The sequence below is a fragment of the Polypterus senegalus genome, chromosome 3 (assembly GCF_016835505.1).
Source record: "Polypterus senegalus isolate Bchr_013 chromosome 3, ASM1683550v1, whole genome shotgun sequence".
NCBI lineage: Eukaryota > Metazoa > Chordata > Cladistia > Polypteriformes > Polypteridae > Polypterus > Polypterus senegalus.
The window spans coordinates 132,746,383-132,763,510 of NC_053156.1; the positions used below are offsets into that span (position 1 = coordinate 132,746,383).

General features: G+C 37.5%; 1 protein-coding gene across 1 annotated transcript in view; it reads right to left on the minus strand.

Annotated features, from left to right (window-relative positions):
* Nucleotides 1-5,435: 5,435 nt before the first annotated feature.
* The window catches only part of LOC120525557 (histone deacetylase 2), a 67,795-nt gene continuing 56,102 nt past the window's right edge, over nucleotides 5,436-17,128 (minus strand). The window contains exon 14 of the mRNA XM_039747953.1: nucleotides 5,436-5,686. Within this exon, the coding sequence (XP_039603887.1) occupies nucleotides 5,656-5,686 (31 nt within the window). The 3' untranslated portion in view covers nucleotides 5,436-5,655. The remainder of the gene's footprint in view (nucleotides 5,687-17,128) is intronic.

Sequence of the window (17,128 nt, forward strand, 5' to 3'; positions counted from 1 at the left end):
GGGATAAAGGGAAAGATGACTGCAGCAATGTACAGAGACATCCTGGATGAAAACCTGCTCCAGAGCGCTCTTGACCTCAGACTGGGGCGACGGTTCATCTTTCAGCAGGACAACGACCCTAAGCACACAGCCAAGATATCAAAGGAGTGGCTTCAGGACAACTCTGTGAATGTCCTTGAGTGGCCCAGCCAGAGCCCAGACTTGAATCCGATTGAGCATCTCTGGAGTGGTCTTAAAATGGCTGTGCACTGACACTTCCCATCCAACCTGATGGAGCTTGAGAGGTGCTGCAAAGAGGAATTGGTGAAACTGGCCAAGGATAGGAATGCCAAGCTGGTGGCATCATATTCAAAAAGACTTGAGGCTGTAATTGCTGTCAAAGGTGCATCGACAAAGTATTGAGGAAAGGCTGTGAATACTTACGTACATATGATTTCTCAGTTTTTTTATTTTTAATAAATTTGCAAAATCATCAAGTAAACTTTTTTCACATTGTCATTATGGGGTGTTGTGTGTAGAATTCTGAGGAAATAAATTTATTTAATCCATTTTGGAATAAGACTGTAACATAAAATGTGGAAAAAGTGATGCGCTGTGAATGCTTTCCGGATGCACTGTGTGTATATATATATATAATATATTATATATATATATATACACACACACACACACACACGGTATATATACATACAGAGAGAGAGAGATTTTGCAGCAGGAATCCAAACTATCAATAAACCCAATTTTTAAATACTTCATAAACATTTCCCCCACCTCAGAAATGCTTTCAGATGCATTTTGCCACCTTTGCTTCTTTGTAGACTTTCTGTACTTTTTCTGGTACTAAATATCCCCCTAACCACCCCTTTGTCTTGTTGTGCACACATCTGTTATTTTCACTTAAGATTACTTTCTGGAGTATTGCTACAGTGCCCCAGACCCTTTTTACATTCTCAATCCCTCACCAACATGAATTGTTTTGTCTCTGAACTTTAGCAGAAACATGTGGGAAAACCCCATAGTTTGTCACATCAAATGAACTGCCATTACTAGTTTTTCAATTTAAGCTGTGTTAAACTATACTCATCCAAAACTGACGAAACACCTATTAAATGCACCAAGAACTGTTATGCTTCAGCTCAGTCATTTAAAGCTTGGTTATCTGTACTCCAGTAATACTGCCTTTATCATTCTTCTAGACTGCTCGAGTGTTGTGGTTAGTTTACCATTTCCCTGCTGTTCCCCTTTCTTTTATGCATAGATCAGTATGTTTTGTTTAAGGCTCTGATTGGGGTATTTAGGGGTTTACATGGGACTGGAGATGGGCATCGTTTGAGAGCCTCATCTCCTACCCTGAACTGGCTTGTCTTCACATTTCTTGTACACATTTTGATTAATCAATAAAGTCATCCAACAATCTTTCTTTTGCTACCATGCCTGTGTTTGATACCTTTAAAACTGTGTTGATGTACTGGGTATATTTCCACATGGGTATAAAGAAAGCACAAGCATGGTGTCCTTTTTCCCAGACTACACAGTTCGGGAGAGTCAGTATACAGATTTATGTGAGAAAAAATATTTGGATAGGAGACTGTCAAAAATGTAAGCTTTTGAGAAATATTTGTATGTGAATGAGTGTGTATATATATATATATATATATATATATATATATACACACACACATATACAGTGGGATGCAAAAGTTTGGGCAACCTTGTTAATAGTCATTATTTTCCTGTATAAATCGTTGGTTGTTACGATAAAAATGTCAGTTAAATATATCATATAGGAGACACACACAGTGATATTTGAGAAGTGAAATGAAGTTTATTGGATTTACAGAAAGTGTGCAATAATTGTTCAAACAAAATCAGGCAGGTGCATAAATTTGGGCACCGTTGTCATTTTATTGATTCCAAAACTAATTATTGGAACTCAAATTGGCTTGGTAAGCTCAGTGACCCCTGACCTACATACACAGGTGAATCCTATAATGAGAAAGAGTATTTAAGGGGGTCAATTGTAAGTTTCCCCCTCCTTTAATTTTCTCTGAAGAGTAGCAACATGGGGTCACAAAACAACTCTCAAATGACCTGAAGACAAAGATTGTTCACCATCATGGTTTAGGGAAGGATACAGAAAGCTGTCCCAGAGATTTAAGCTGTCTGTTTCCACAGTTAGGAACATATTGAGGAAATGGAAGACCACAGGCTCAGTTCAAGTTAAGGCTTGAAGTGGCAGACCAAGAAAGATTTGGATAGACAGAAGCGGCGAATGGTGAGAACAGTCAGAGTCAACCCACAGACCAGCACCAAAGACCTACAACATCATCTTGCAGCAGATGGAGTCACTGTGCATCGTTCAACCATTCAGCGCACTTTACACAAGGAGATGCTGTATGCGAGAGTGATGCAGAGGAAGCCTTTTCTCCGCCCACAGCACAAACAGAGCCGCTTGAGGTATGCTCAAGCACATTTGGACAAGCCAGCTTCATTTTGGAATAAGGTGCTGTGGACTGATGAAACTAAAATTGAGTTATTTGGGCATAACAAGGGCGTTATGCATGGAGGAAAAAGAACACAGCATTCCAAGAAAAACACCTGCTACCTACAGTAAAATATGGTGGTGGTTCCATCATGCTGTGGGGCTGTGTGGCCAGTGCAGGGACTGGGAATCTTGTCAAAGTTGAGGGACGCATGGATTCCACTCAGTATCAGCAGATTCTGGAGACCAATGTCCAGGAATCAGTGACAAAGCTGAAGCTGTGCGGGCTGGATCTTTCAACAAGACAATGACCCGAAACACTGCTCAAAATCCACTAAGGCATTCATGCAGAGGAACAAGTACAACGTTCTGAAATGGCCATCTCAGTCCCCAGACCTGAATATAATTGAAAATCTGTGGTGTGAGTTAAAGAGAGCTGTCCATGCTCGGAAGCCATCAAACCTGAATGAACTAGAGATGTTTTGTAAAGAGGAATGGTCCAAAATACCTTCAACCACAATCCAGACTCTCATTGGAACCTACAGGAAGCGTTTAGAGGCTGTAATTTCTGCAAAAGGCGGATCTACTAAATATTGATTTCATTTTTTTTGTGGTGCCCAAATTTATGCACCTGCCTGATTTTGTTTGAACAATTATTGCACACTTTCTGTAAATCCAATAAACTTCATTTCACTTCTCAAATATCACTGTGTGTGTCTCCTATTTGATGTATTTAACTGACATTTTTTATCGTAACAACCAACGATTTATACAGGAAAATAATGACTATTAACAAGGTTGCCTAAACTTTTGCATCCCACTGTGTGTGTGTGTGTATATATATATATATATATATATATATATATATATATATATATATGTATATATATATACAATTGTTTATATAACAATATGCTTTTCTGTAACATTACTGCTAAATTAACTGTCTGCTCTGTGCCAAACTATTTACTGTAGCCAAGATCTGGAGCTAGAATTATGCAGCACTATTAAAAAAACAGCAGGACAGATGATTCAAAGTAGGTTATAATATCAGGTTTGTTTCTGGCTAACTTTTTTGCAATAAACTGATGAACTACATGAACATGACAAAAGATAAATTGTTCACACAAAGACCAAAACAGGCAGAGAGTAATTAGTTATAACAGTGCATACAAACTCCTGAAACAGCTGCATAGTGAGAAAAAAAAAAAAAATCAGAGCTTAGTAATGAATCACTCGATCCATAAGAAATGACTAACACCATGATGTTTTAAAATAAAAACAGATATAGAATTCTGGGCTGTGGGAAATAAATGAATGTGTTAATTTTCAGTGATGTAAATCATTTGTTTCTTAAGAGTATACATCAACAGTAATAAATGATAACCACTCAAGGAACATTTTGCCTTCAAATATGTACAAAGGAACAGGTTTCCTTTATTCAGGACAGTTATGGATCTAAAGAGTATGGTCACTTTACCAGTGAGAAACTACAAACTATGTTTTAGCATAGTTAGAAAACTATGGGTGTCCACTTAAAAGTTTATTTATATAATTATTTGCAGGCAATCTTATTTACTGTAATCTCTGCACCTCAAACCTATCTGCTGTTGTGATGTGAGATTTAACATATAACTTGATAAATATTTTGTACGTCTTTATTTGTAATTTAGGCAAAGCAATGTAATTTAGTGATTTAGTGTTTACCACCACTACCCCCCTTTACAACTAAGTTTCTTTGTAATTTTACGTCAGGATTTGAGGGATGTGTCTTAAACCAGTTTGGCGAGTGTTTCTTTGCTAAAGTCTTTCTACCCCCGCAAGTAGGCTAAGGTGTACTTTAACATATGGTTTGGGGGCAGGTGTTAAGATGTTCTATTTCCCCCATTGGTCTGAGGTATGGCTGTTTGGAATTGGCTTGTCTCAGAGGCTTTTAAGTACCATGATGTCCTACTGGCTGTAGGAGTTGGACAGAAAGCCCATATATTTGCTTGCTTTATCTCACTCTCTCTCTCTTACTAACATCTGAAAGAAGCATCTCTTGCTAACCTGTGATGATGAAGACAACACAATGAAGAGCACAGCTCAGCAGCCATATTGAACAGACATGAGGCTGAAAGCTGAGCACCAATGATGCCTTAATAGAGACATTTCAAATAACTACAAGTCTGTGTGCCACCTGAAACTACACATCATCATTTAATCAGGTTGTATGGTTGCCAATATTCAAATGTACTTTGTATTTTGTTATTATTTACGAATATTATCAATAATACATTATTTTATGTGTAACTTAACTCCTGCTCGTCTTTTTACTACATCTAATTGCCTGAGGTTATAGATATAGAAGGGAAGGTGGGGAGAAGTTATATAGAATACCACCTTATAAACAGTGGTAAGTCTGTGAGATTAGGCATTCTTTGGCTACATAATAATACAATAAGGGAAAGTAGAGCAATATTTTACTCTACCAAGATAAAACATCTGCATCTGCTAAAGATGTGTGCAATTTTTCATTTCAAAAGCCATCTTCTTATTCCATGAACAGTGAAGTCAGCAAAACAGTGAAATTTCATGATATTTTACATAATACTTTCCATTCACACTTTCATTTTGTCATTATTAATGCAGAATGTATTGTGTGCTCTTGTTCAAGCACTCCATGACAAGTCTCCTGTTAATTCAGATAAATAGCAAATTGTAATACTGACTGAGTTGCAGCATTAATGTTTACAATATTCTCTGTATACATTTGAAAGGCTAGTATGGTTGAAATAATATATAAAAAGATTTTAAAATATTTTAAATACGTAACATGGAATTTCTGACTTCAAAGATTATGCATACTTTTTGAATAAAGTAACATTTAATTATAAATGTGTATAAAACATAAAAAGCACACTTGGTAAATCAGAAATTCTCCTGTACAAAACAAAGTAGACATTAAACATACTAAAGGCAAACGACCACTTTAATCCTATACAAGACAGTACAATAGAAAACAACTCCTTTTAATTCATCAAAGGCAAACTAGATTTAGTCGTTGGTTTTCTAAATGCACCCACATCTAAAATATTGTTTAAAATAAATACAGTTCTTTTATGTTGGACAAATTTAAGTAAACAACTTCCATTTCCAGGATTCGTTTCATAAACCTCCAGGCATGGAACGTTTCAAGCACTGCTGGGTTGTTCTGTCTTGACGCTGCAAATGAAAAATACAAAATGTTGATCAAACAGTAAATTTACTCCCTGTTAAGACTCTTGCTGTGTGCTTGTACTTAATTAAACAGACTTATAAATACACTTTTATCAGTATAAGAACCAATGCTACTGCAATGCATTACTCCAGTATGGACATCACTTACAAATCAAATATAAATATAATTGAACTCACAAGTGATCAAGCACTTGATATGTACTCCAAACAATGACTCAAACTGTTATCCTTGCATAATAGTACACTATATGTAAACAGAAAAAGTAACCTTCAGCAATGACCTATACCACTACATACATACAGTGCATCCGGAAAGTATTCACAGCACAACACTTTTTCCACATTATGTTACATCCTTATTCCAAAATGGATTAAATTCATTTTTTTCCCTCATAATTCTACACACAACACCCCATAATGACAATGTGAAAAAAGTTTGAGGTTTTTGCAAATTTATTAAAAATAAAAAAAACTGAGAAAGCACATGTACATAAGTATTCACAGCCTTTGCCATGAAGCTCAAAATTGAGCTCAGGTGCATCCCGTTTCCCCTGATCATCCTTGAGGCTTCTGCAGCTTAATTGGAGTCCACCTGAGGTAAATTCAGTTGATTGGACATAATTTGGAAAGGTACACACCTGTCTATATAAGGTCCCACAGTTGACAGTTCATGTCAGAGCACAAACTAAGCATCAAATCAAAAGAATTATCTGTAGACCTGTAGACAGGATTGTCTCGAGGCACAAATCTGGTGAAGGTTACAGAAACATTTCTGCTGCTTTGAAGGTCCCAATGAGCACAGTGGCTTCCATCATCCATAAGTGGAAGAAGTTAGAAACCACCAGGACTCTTCCTAGAGCTGGCCGGCCATCTAAACCGAGCGATCGGGGGAGAAGGGCCTTAGTCAGGGAGGTGACCAAGGACCCAATGGTCACTCTGTCACAGCTCCAGAGGTCCTCTGTGGAGAGAGGAGAACCTTCCAGAAGGACAACCATCTCTGCAGCAATCCACCAATCAGGCCTGTATGATAGAGTGGCCAGACGGAAGCCACTCCTTAGTAAAAGGCACATGGCAGCCCGCCTGGAGTTTGCCAAAAGGCACCTGAAGGACTCTCAGACCATGAGAAACAAAATTCTCTGGTCTGATAAGACAAAGATTGAACTCTTTGGTGTGAATGCCACCATTTAAAGGGAAAGATGACTGCAGCAATGTACAGAGACATCCTGGATGAAAAGCGCTTTTGACCTCAGACTGGGGCGACTGTTCATCTTTCAGCAGGACAACGACCCTAAGCACACAGCCAAGATATCAAAGGAGTGGCATCAGGACAACTCTGTGAATGTCCTTGAGTGGCCCAGCCAGAGCCCAGACTTGAATCCGATTGAACATCTCTGGAGAGGTCTTAAAATGGCTGTGCACCAACGCTTCCCATCCAGCCTGATGGAGCGTGAGAGGTGCTGCAAAGAGGATTGGGTAAAACCGGCCAAGGATAGGAGTGCCACGCTTGTGGCATCATATTCAAAATGGCTTGAGGCTGTAATTGCTGCCAAAGGTGCATCAACAAAGTATTGAGCAAAGGCTGTGAATACCTATGTACATGTGATTTCTCAGTTTTTTTATTTTTAATAAATTTGCAAAAACCTCAAGTAAACTTTTTTCATGTTGTCATTATGGGGTGTTGTGTGTAGAATTCTGAGGAAAACAATGAATTTAATCCATTTTGAAATAAGGCTGCAACATAAAAAATGTGGAAAAAGTGATGCACAGTGAATACTTTCCGGATGCACTGTATATAACATACAGACAATATTCAGCTAATGACTTAAGTCTACAGGTATAGGTTTTCATGGTCTTGCAGCACTTGAAGTGTTAATGTTAACAGAGTTATATAGCCCAATCTTTTCCATCTGCTGCGTTTATCTTTAGCTTATAAAAACTGTACAGTACCCGATGGATTATTAGAGATAGTCACATATTATAATGTTCTGTGTGGATAGTTGCTATTACCTGGCACATGTAATGATATGATTGCTGCTACAATAAATAGTATAGGCCATAAGAAAAACAGTGGGTTCATCCAGTTACCTTACCTACAAGTAAACCACCATGTACAGTACCATTAATGTCTGCCAAAGCTACATGGTCTCAAAATGAATAAAGCACAGGTTGACCCAGGCCACCACCTTTGTTCATTTCACTTTGCCATCATAGGCAGGTTGAGCCGTAATGGAATTTAAATACATACAGTTAACAAAAGCAGCTTCACTCTCTCTAGATGCCCTTATTGCAGTAAAAGTGCAGTAAAGTGTACCAAATACATTAGAAGAACCAGACATTGCTGCATATTGTCTTAGTAAGTTGGCAAAAAAGTGTTATGTATATACACTCACACCATACAAAAAAACTAGATGCAGTGCTTCACAGGTCAGGTAATTAGGAAGTGACAACAGGTAGTATATTATTTATTTATTTATATGTTCTTTGGTGCAAATGCACAACCATTGACCCTTCGGAAATAAAATAGGTTCTGTACGTCATATCATTTTTGTGGTGTGCTTGCCATGTTATAGCACATTGTAATAACTGGTTGGTGATAGTTCACTTATGCTTATAAAAATTTATATTAGCTAGTTGGGTTGCACTTCCCTATCTGATCATGGGTGTCATCAGTTTCTCCGAAATGTTGCATAGGGACAGATCAAACTTCACATAAACATATGCATACTTTTCTGTCAATTTTTCTTTTATAAATTTTAAAGTTTTCATTGAATGCCACACACACACATATTTCAAAACTCTTTTTGTGTATATACGTTTTATAAAATTACCCTAGGCGCAGTCCAACCACACAACCCTTCCACAAGAAACACTTCATAACTGAATAAAACTATCCAAACTGGTTAAATTAAGAAAACTATATAAAACATATAAACAAACTAACTGAGTACAATATATGGAGATGCAACAAAACTAAGGTGACAATAAATCCCTACAACAAATAAAATTCATTTAACTGGTGATGTTTGATGAAATATGGAAATTGCTTTCTTGGAAAAAGAAAGCTTCATACTAAAACTGCAGCAGATAAGACAGCCTAAGACTAATAACAGATTGTAAGCAAACAACTAATTGTTTTTACCTCGCACTGTTTCCCACATTTTATTACACTTGATGCACTGTTATTTTTTGCACATCCTTTGGGTACAGCAGAGTCCGAGCTGATTGTCACATTTTAAATTAATATATATGTGTTCAGGTTTATGTGGGGTGTTAAGTGTGTGTGGTAGTGTAGCAACTCCAGCGTGTGAGCGGGGGTGATCTGCTGAATTTATTGTATTCATGTGCAAACTCATGTGGTTCAGTCAATTGCCACATCAGCACCAACATCCCTTGAAAAGGATATAAAGAAGCCTTAGTTGGAAACAGGGAGAACAGAGATTAGAAAAGAGAAAACAATGAGAGTGAAACCAGCATTGGGGTTGTTCAAGCCAGTCTAATGGAGAGGAGGCAGAGAGGTTGGTAGAGCCATGGAGGAGCTAGTGATCGGCACTCCAGGGGTAGATTGTCACCCAGTGATAATTGAAGTGGGGTATGATGGTGGTGTCCTTCACTGTGATCCCACAGACAACAAGATGGGTGTGGTGGAATTCAGTATAGCCAGCTTTGAACACACTGGCAGATGCTGGGGGAAGTAGCTGTGACAGAAGCCAGAAATGGGAACCACTGCTGCTGTTGTCTGTACCAGCTGAGTGACATGCATTCACTTGAGTAAGGACTCATGCTATTTTGCATAAAATTTAAAAAAATATGCAAATATATAAACGTACGCAAATAAAATGTACTCTGAAATGTGAGGACACTTAATATGTCTAATTGTGTCACATATGTAAAAATATGTATATGTATAAATTGTCACAAAATGTATTTTTGTTGCTTATTTTTAATGCATTTATTTTTTCATTTACTTTCAATGACACTTAATTTCACCTGTGTTGACTGGTGAAACAAAACTTTGTACAAAATTAAAGAACAGTTGTGATACAAAAGCAAGTTTGACCAATGACTGCATTCAATCATTTTATATGCCTTTTTATGTTGACTACTGAATTACATTACTTTGTACAAACAGTGAACCATTTTTTTGTGAAGCTTTGTATTTGTATAAACAAAAATAAATAAGTAAAAAATGCTGATTAAAAAAAAACTAAAGCACCTGGAATACTCTTGCATTATAATTTTCTATATCCAGTGGAAAGACAGACTGTCCTCCATAATGTAATTGAAAAGATTTGTTGCAATAAGGTTTTGCAAATAGAATTTTGCAGACATGTATGGGGAAAAATGTTTTCATTTTTTCTGTTGACATCATGACTTTCTGCATTAAACAACTTGGCTCTCACTGGATCACGTTCGAGTTATAAGTTATAAATTTACTTATTATTTTTCGATGCAGCAAGACACTATAGGACAGAGCACACAAACTTCATTCATACACTGCAGTGAGTACAGCAGCTGGATCTTCCAGCGATACTGTACTGTCTTCAAGGGATTGAACAATGTTTCTGCAATGGAAAGAATCTTTAACTGACAAAAGTGAACAAGTTGCAGAATGTCATTAAACTTGACTGAAAAAATAAAAAGCGTATTATTTAGTTACACAAATATTCAGTGTTATATTCACTCTTATAGTGCTAAATTAACAAGTAAGACTTCATAAGGTACTGGTTTCATATTTACACTTCAAAAGGTTGATACTCGTGTTTTTTTTTTCTGCATAAAAAAAGCCACTCTTTGATCTATCAGATGCACATGCAGTGGTTCATATTTCATATGCACATATAAAATTTCACAGTGATTGCTTTCCGCATCCAAAACCCACCAGACCCAATCTTCTAATGAACATTTTGATGGTTTTTCTGTTTTATTCAAGAAAGCGTTGTACCCAATTGGTCAGAATTAACAGTGTTATGATTTTGATTGTAAATATTTATTAGGATATTGTTAGACACTCAATATGGTTTTATAGCAGACTGCAGCCAGTTTATTCATTTGGAAAACTGCCAACAAAAATATTAATAAGAAACATTTCCTAATTTTTAATGCATGAAAATGCGTCAATATGAAACCTAAAGAGAGAAAAAAAAAATAGCTTTCACTTTTGAAAACTTTTTTGATTTGGAGTTGCAGACAAAAGATTGTGAATTTGTACGTAATAAGATAATTTGCCTGTCTGAATGTTCATAACAATGCAATTACCAAATGAAAGGAAGAGTAAATATTTAAAAGCTACAGTTTCAGTGATTAATTTAAAAAAAATGTAAATGTGTGAACATGATTTGAAAACTTAAAGAAAACCCTAAAACACAAAATTCTATTTTTATTCAGGGAAAACAATTATTTATCACATTTCTCACAACCTTGATATAACACTGTCACGTCATCCAGATGTAATCGAAGCTACTATTCCAACCAGAATCAGAAAGGGAGAGGAAGTTTTAATTCCAAGTATATCTTTGATTTCCAATGAATTCCCTTTGGAATTAAAACAATTTCAATTGCCAGTAAGTCTTGCACTTGTAATGTCCATAAATAAAGCGCAAGGACAATCACTTAAAGTTGCTGGAGTTTACCTCAAAGAACTTTGCTTTTCACAAGGCAAGTTATACATCACCTGTCCCAGAGTAGGATAAGGAAAGAATTTATACGTTCTTGCTCCTAATGGCAAAATGAAAAACGTTTATCATAAGGCAATCTAAATGATTCGTAGCAACTATAATCTGTTATTTGTTAATAATAGCAGTTTGACTTCTGAGCAATATTCGAATAATTAATTGCCAAATAATAAATGGAAACTGTTTCACTTTTTTCCCCAACCCGAGCAACATCTGGGCATTCCCGCTAGTACAATATAAAATGGAATCTTGTATACATCATCTGGTAATCTCTCATTGCAGAGAGAATGAGAATTGTGTTTACAAATATTTAGATAATCCACAGCCTTGTATAAACCACAATCCCCTCTCAATTACTGCAAAAAAAAAGTTTAAAACCTGTAAGTTAAATTCGTGAAAAAAATGTAACTATGCACATAAGTATCTATTTTGGAGTCACTGGAGCAAAAATGGGGGTCATTTTTGGGGACCAGGGAACTCTTATTATTTCTGCATTTAAATTAATGGTAATTATGTGCTTAGATTAAGAAAAATCACCTTATGAAGGTTCGTTTTTTTCCAGGAACAGATTAGCTTTGCAATATGGAGAACATCTGTAAATAGTGTACCAAAAAACACTATCATTGAACCAGTTTAACCCAGTGATAATAGAATAGCTCTTTTGATTTATAATTAATGCCAACAATAAGCAAGTGCACTTTTGCAAAATTGTAGTGAATTTATTAAAACATATTACAAATGCAGTTCCTGTCGAAAGGGAAGCTCCTCCTTTTCCTCTGATACTAATAAGATTTGGTAAATGTTGAAACTCTGGGTTATGTGCTAAATGCATGCATAACATGACTAGAAAATATGTTGAATCTATGTTTACAGCATGTGACTCAAACCTATAAAGTGTGTCATGTACTTAACAAAATATCATTAAAGCTAAACATAGTTTTCATTTATATTTTGGTTTCCATATAGTCCACAAAATCCAAGAACCAATACTACTACTACAAATAATAACTTGTATTTATATAGTGCCTATCCCCATGCATTTGAGAAATAACACAAATTGTAATTCTGAAATAATGTAGTATTAATAAGTTGTAGAAGAAAGCTTCTATTGTGAAACTCTTAGAGACCAATGCTAAAACACCTCAAAGCCAGGTTAAAAAAAATAGTTTATTCAGAAAGGTATAGTTTTGTATTTTCCACAGATGTTGCTTTTAGGAATTCAGTTAGAAGCAATTAAATATTAATGTATTAAATAAACTGTTTAAATGCTAACTCTTCATTATGTACACATAACTAGTCTCTCTATATATATTATTTACATATATATTTATTTATATCTATACAGTATCTATATCTACATACACCTCTACAGATTTATTTGAATATACTGCTCAAAAAAAATTAAAGGAATACTTTTTAATCACAGTATAGCATCAAGTCAATTAAACTTCTGGGATATTGATCTGGTCAGTGAAGTAGCAGAGGGGGTTGTTAATCATTTTCAGCTGCTTTGGTGTTAATGAAATTAACAACAGGTACAATAGAGGTGCAACAATGAGACAACCCCCCAAAACAGGAAGGATTTAACAGGTGGATGCCACTGACATTTTCTCTCCTCATCTTTTCAGACTGGTTTTTCCACTAGTATTGCATTTGGCTACGGTGTCACTACTGGTAGCATGAGGCGATAGTTGGACCCTACAGAGGCTGCACAGATGGTTCAACTTCTCCAGGATGGCACATCAATACGTGCCATTGCCAGAAGGTTTGCTGTGTCTCCAAGCAAAGTCTCAAGAGAACGGAGGAGATTCCAGGAGACAGCCAGTTACTCTAGGAGAGCTAGACAGGGCCATAGAAGGTCCTTAACCCATCAGCAGGACCGATGTCTGCTCCTTGGGGCAAGGAGGAACAAGATGAGAACTGCCAGAGCACTACAAAATGACCTGACCAAGCAATCAGAAACATACTTCATGAGGGTGGCCTGAGGGCCCTGTGCTCGCTGCCCAGCACTGATTTGCATTTGCCACAGAATAGCAAGTGTACCACAGGCACCCTGTGCTTTTCACAGATAAGAGCAGGTTCACCCTGAGCACATGTGACAGAAGTGAAAGGGTCTGGAGAAGCCATGGTGAACATTATGCTGCCTGTAACATTGTTATACATGACCGGTTTGGTGGTGGGTCAGTGATGTTCTGGGGATGCATATCCATGGAGGGAAGCACAGACCTCTACAGGTTTGACAACGGCACCTTGACTGCCATTAGGTATCAGAATGAAATCCTTGGACACATTATCAGACCCTATGCTGGTGCAGTGGGTCCTGGATTCCTCCTGGTGCACAACAATGCCTGGCCTCCTGTGGCGAGAGTATGCAGGCAGTTCCTGAAGAATGAAGGAATTGATGCCACTGACTGGCCCCCACACTCGCATGACCTAAATACAATAGAGCATCTCTGGGACACTGTGTTTCAGTCCATCCGACGGCGCTAAGTTGCACTTCAGTGTGTCCAGGAACTCAGTGATGCCCAGGAACTCAGTGATGCCCTGGTCCAGATCTGGGAGGAGATCCCCCAGGACACAATCCACTGTCTCATAAGGAGCCTGCCCCGACATTGTCAAGCATGCATACAAGCACATGGGGGGCATACAAACTATATATAGAGTAGGATTGAGAGGTGAGAGAGGACATGCAGGTGATGGGAGTAACAGACCAAGATGCACAGGACAGAAAAATATGGAAGAATATGATCCGCTGTGGCAACCCCTAATGGGAGTAGCTAAAAGAAGAAGATACATAAAATGTAAAGCTGACTGACTCATTCACACACTCGTAAACAAAAACACTATTTCCTGTTTAGTCAGAAAGCTGAAATTTGGCTGGAATGTACATGTACATCTAGGTCAGTAGGCATATGCTAAGAAAGGACATATCAATATTTAGGGGTAAAAAAACTTTCTAACCAATTTAAAAAAAAAACCAAAAAAAAAAAAAACAAATACCCCAAAATCTCAAAAATGCTTCAACTGATTTGATTGAAACAGAGTGATGTTACAAAAATAACATCAGCTGAACTGCTTTTTATTTGTTGATAATTTTTTTGTGGGTATTTATTAATATTACACAAATGTATATCATCTGTGCTATACTTGGAAATGGCTTTAAGCAAAAAAAGGACACCACATTAGTGATTGACAGGTACTTGAACAGCAGCACTAGTCAATGGGGTTGATGGATAACTGAAGGGGAGGGTGTCCTTGACAAACAAAAAGAACAGTGATTGCATTTGGCGTCTAGAGCGAGGTAAGAAATGGAAGGAGAAAGTTTAAAGAAGCTCAAGGAATATGCAAAGCACAATGGTTAGAAATCGTTATAAAGCTCCAGTGAGGCTACCAGCCACTGTGGCTGTGTTCATTGGCGTTGCTTTGCCGAAAGAAAAAAGGGAGGGGGAGGGACGATGAGGTAGGTGGCATCCTCAGATTCCACATGAGCTGGAACTAATGGTGCAAGTTTAAACTTACAAGTCCTCCACAAGTTACTCCACTGTAAAATACATTAGTATCTGCAGACTTCCAAAGGAGACCCGCCAAAACCAAAACCCCACTTTCTGAAAGGTACAGAGCCGAAGAAGAGGATTAACCCAGCAGAAGGACCGGCATCTGCTTCTTTGTGCGAGTAGGAACACTCCCTAAGCCCTATAAAATTACAACTAGCTGGCTACTGGTGTGCATGTTGCTAACCAAATTATCAGAAACAGACAGCATGAGGGTGGCATGAGAGACCAACATCCTCTAGTAGGACACCTGTGCTCAGTACTCCATTACCGTGCAGTTTGATTGGTATTCGCTACAGAATATCACAATTGGCAGTTCCACCACTGGCACCTTGTTCTCTTCAGAAATGAGAGCAGGTTCACACTGAGCACATGTGAAAGAGCCTGGAGATGCTATGGTGAACATTAAGGAGCAGGCATCATCATCATCATCCAGCATGACCAGCTTGGCGGTAGGTCCATGATGGTCTGGGGAGGCATATATCCTTGGAGGATTGCATAGGCTTCCTTTTGCTAGGTAGCAGTAACCTGAATGTTAGGCATCTGTCAAGACCATTGTGGGACATGGGTTTCTCCTGGTGCAGCACAATGTCCTGTCTCATGTTGTCAGAGTGCGCAGGCAGTTCCTGGACGACAAAGGTATTGATGCCATTAACTGGACCACACATTCCCCAGACCTGAATCCAACTGAGAATCTCTCAGACATTATGTATTGGTGCATCTGATGTTGCCAATAACTGACACTGACTGACTGGGAGCTTACTGATGTCCTGATCCAGGTCTAGGAGAAGATCCCCCAGGATACCTTTCACTGTCTCATCAGGAGCACATTCTCGGACATTGTTGGGTTTGCATACAGGCAGGTGGGGGCCATACACAATACTGAATCATATTAGGAGTTGCCATGCTGAAATTCACACAAGTTAAATCAGCTTATTTAAAATTTTTGATTTTTAACTGTGATGTTGAATTCATCCCTCAATGGGTTGTTGAGTTTAGTTTTTATTGACCATTGTTACATCATTTTGTTCTCAACAAATTAAACTGTATGATTTTCCACTTAAATACTTCATTCATCGAGATCCGATGTGTGATTTAAGTGTTCCTTTGATTTTTTTTTTGAAAATTGCATATTTACATGCGCATCTGCTTACTTTGAATGGGGATGCCCCACCCCAAGACCGCTCTCCAACACATTTACATCTACAGATTTTAAAGGGTGACCCCAATCATTTGAAAAGCCTTCAAAGCATAGTACTGGCAGGCACTTATTTTCTTCTACTTTAAGCAAAAAAAAAAACAAACCCAAAAGTAAAAAACATAAAACATTCACTTCATTGCAGCATATGAAAGTCACTGCTGTTTATAAAAAGTTAAACATGATTCAGTGTTAGCAATTTATTGTCTGCCCTCCAAAAAACAAGTTTGAACTTACTCCTGCTGAAAAAGAATACTTAAGTGAACAACATAAATAAGTGCAAATTGTAACAATCTAATAATGAAAGTATATACAGTGATGCAGCAATTTACAGCAAATGAATTTAATATCATTTATACTTACAGCCAATGTTTCCTCTAGCTTTTTTTTTTTAAATAAAAACTGATGAGTAGGTATGAACAATAAATGAGCTGTCACTTTCCTTTTACGACTGATTTCTTCAGTCCCACTACACACGCTTTCCCCACTGAAGTATCACTCAATTGCTGCAAACCCCCTCAAATAAATGAATGAGTTTGTCCCGTGATGTAATTAACACAGCAAATTACCACAATTTAAAGACAAATCACAGGGGATTGATTAGTGGGATGAGCACCCCATGAATTTTCAATTTTGTTGTTCCTTTATAAAAGTGACAATGACAATAAAGATCTATCTATCTATGATGTATTGAGTAATAATAACACATGAATAATAAGCTTGGTCCCTTGTGGAGTTTCAAGAGCATGGCTGCATGGCACCTGGACAGGGCAAGCAGGTGTCGTAATAAAAGAATGAAAAGTGCTACAAAATTGCTGTGGAGCACCCTGAAAAAAGAAAGGGCTACAGAGACTCTAATATTAGTTTGTGCTGCTCTGCACTGGCACTTAAAGTATGTGTACCAGCAACCCACACAAGACCCACCGAGCCTCAATTGCAATGACCTGTACATTACCAAAGGGAATTGTGATTCAGCGCATGAATGTATGAAAATTTTCACATTAGT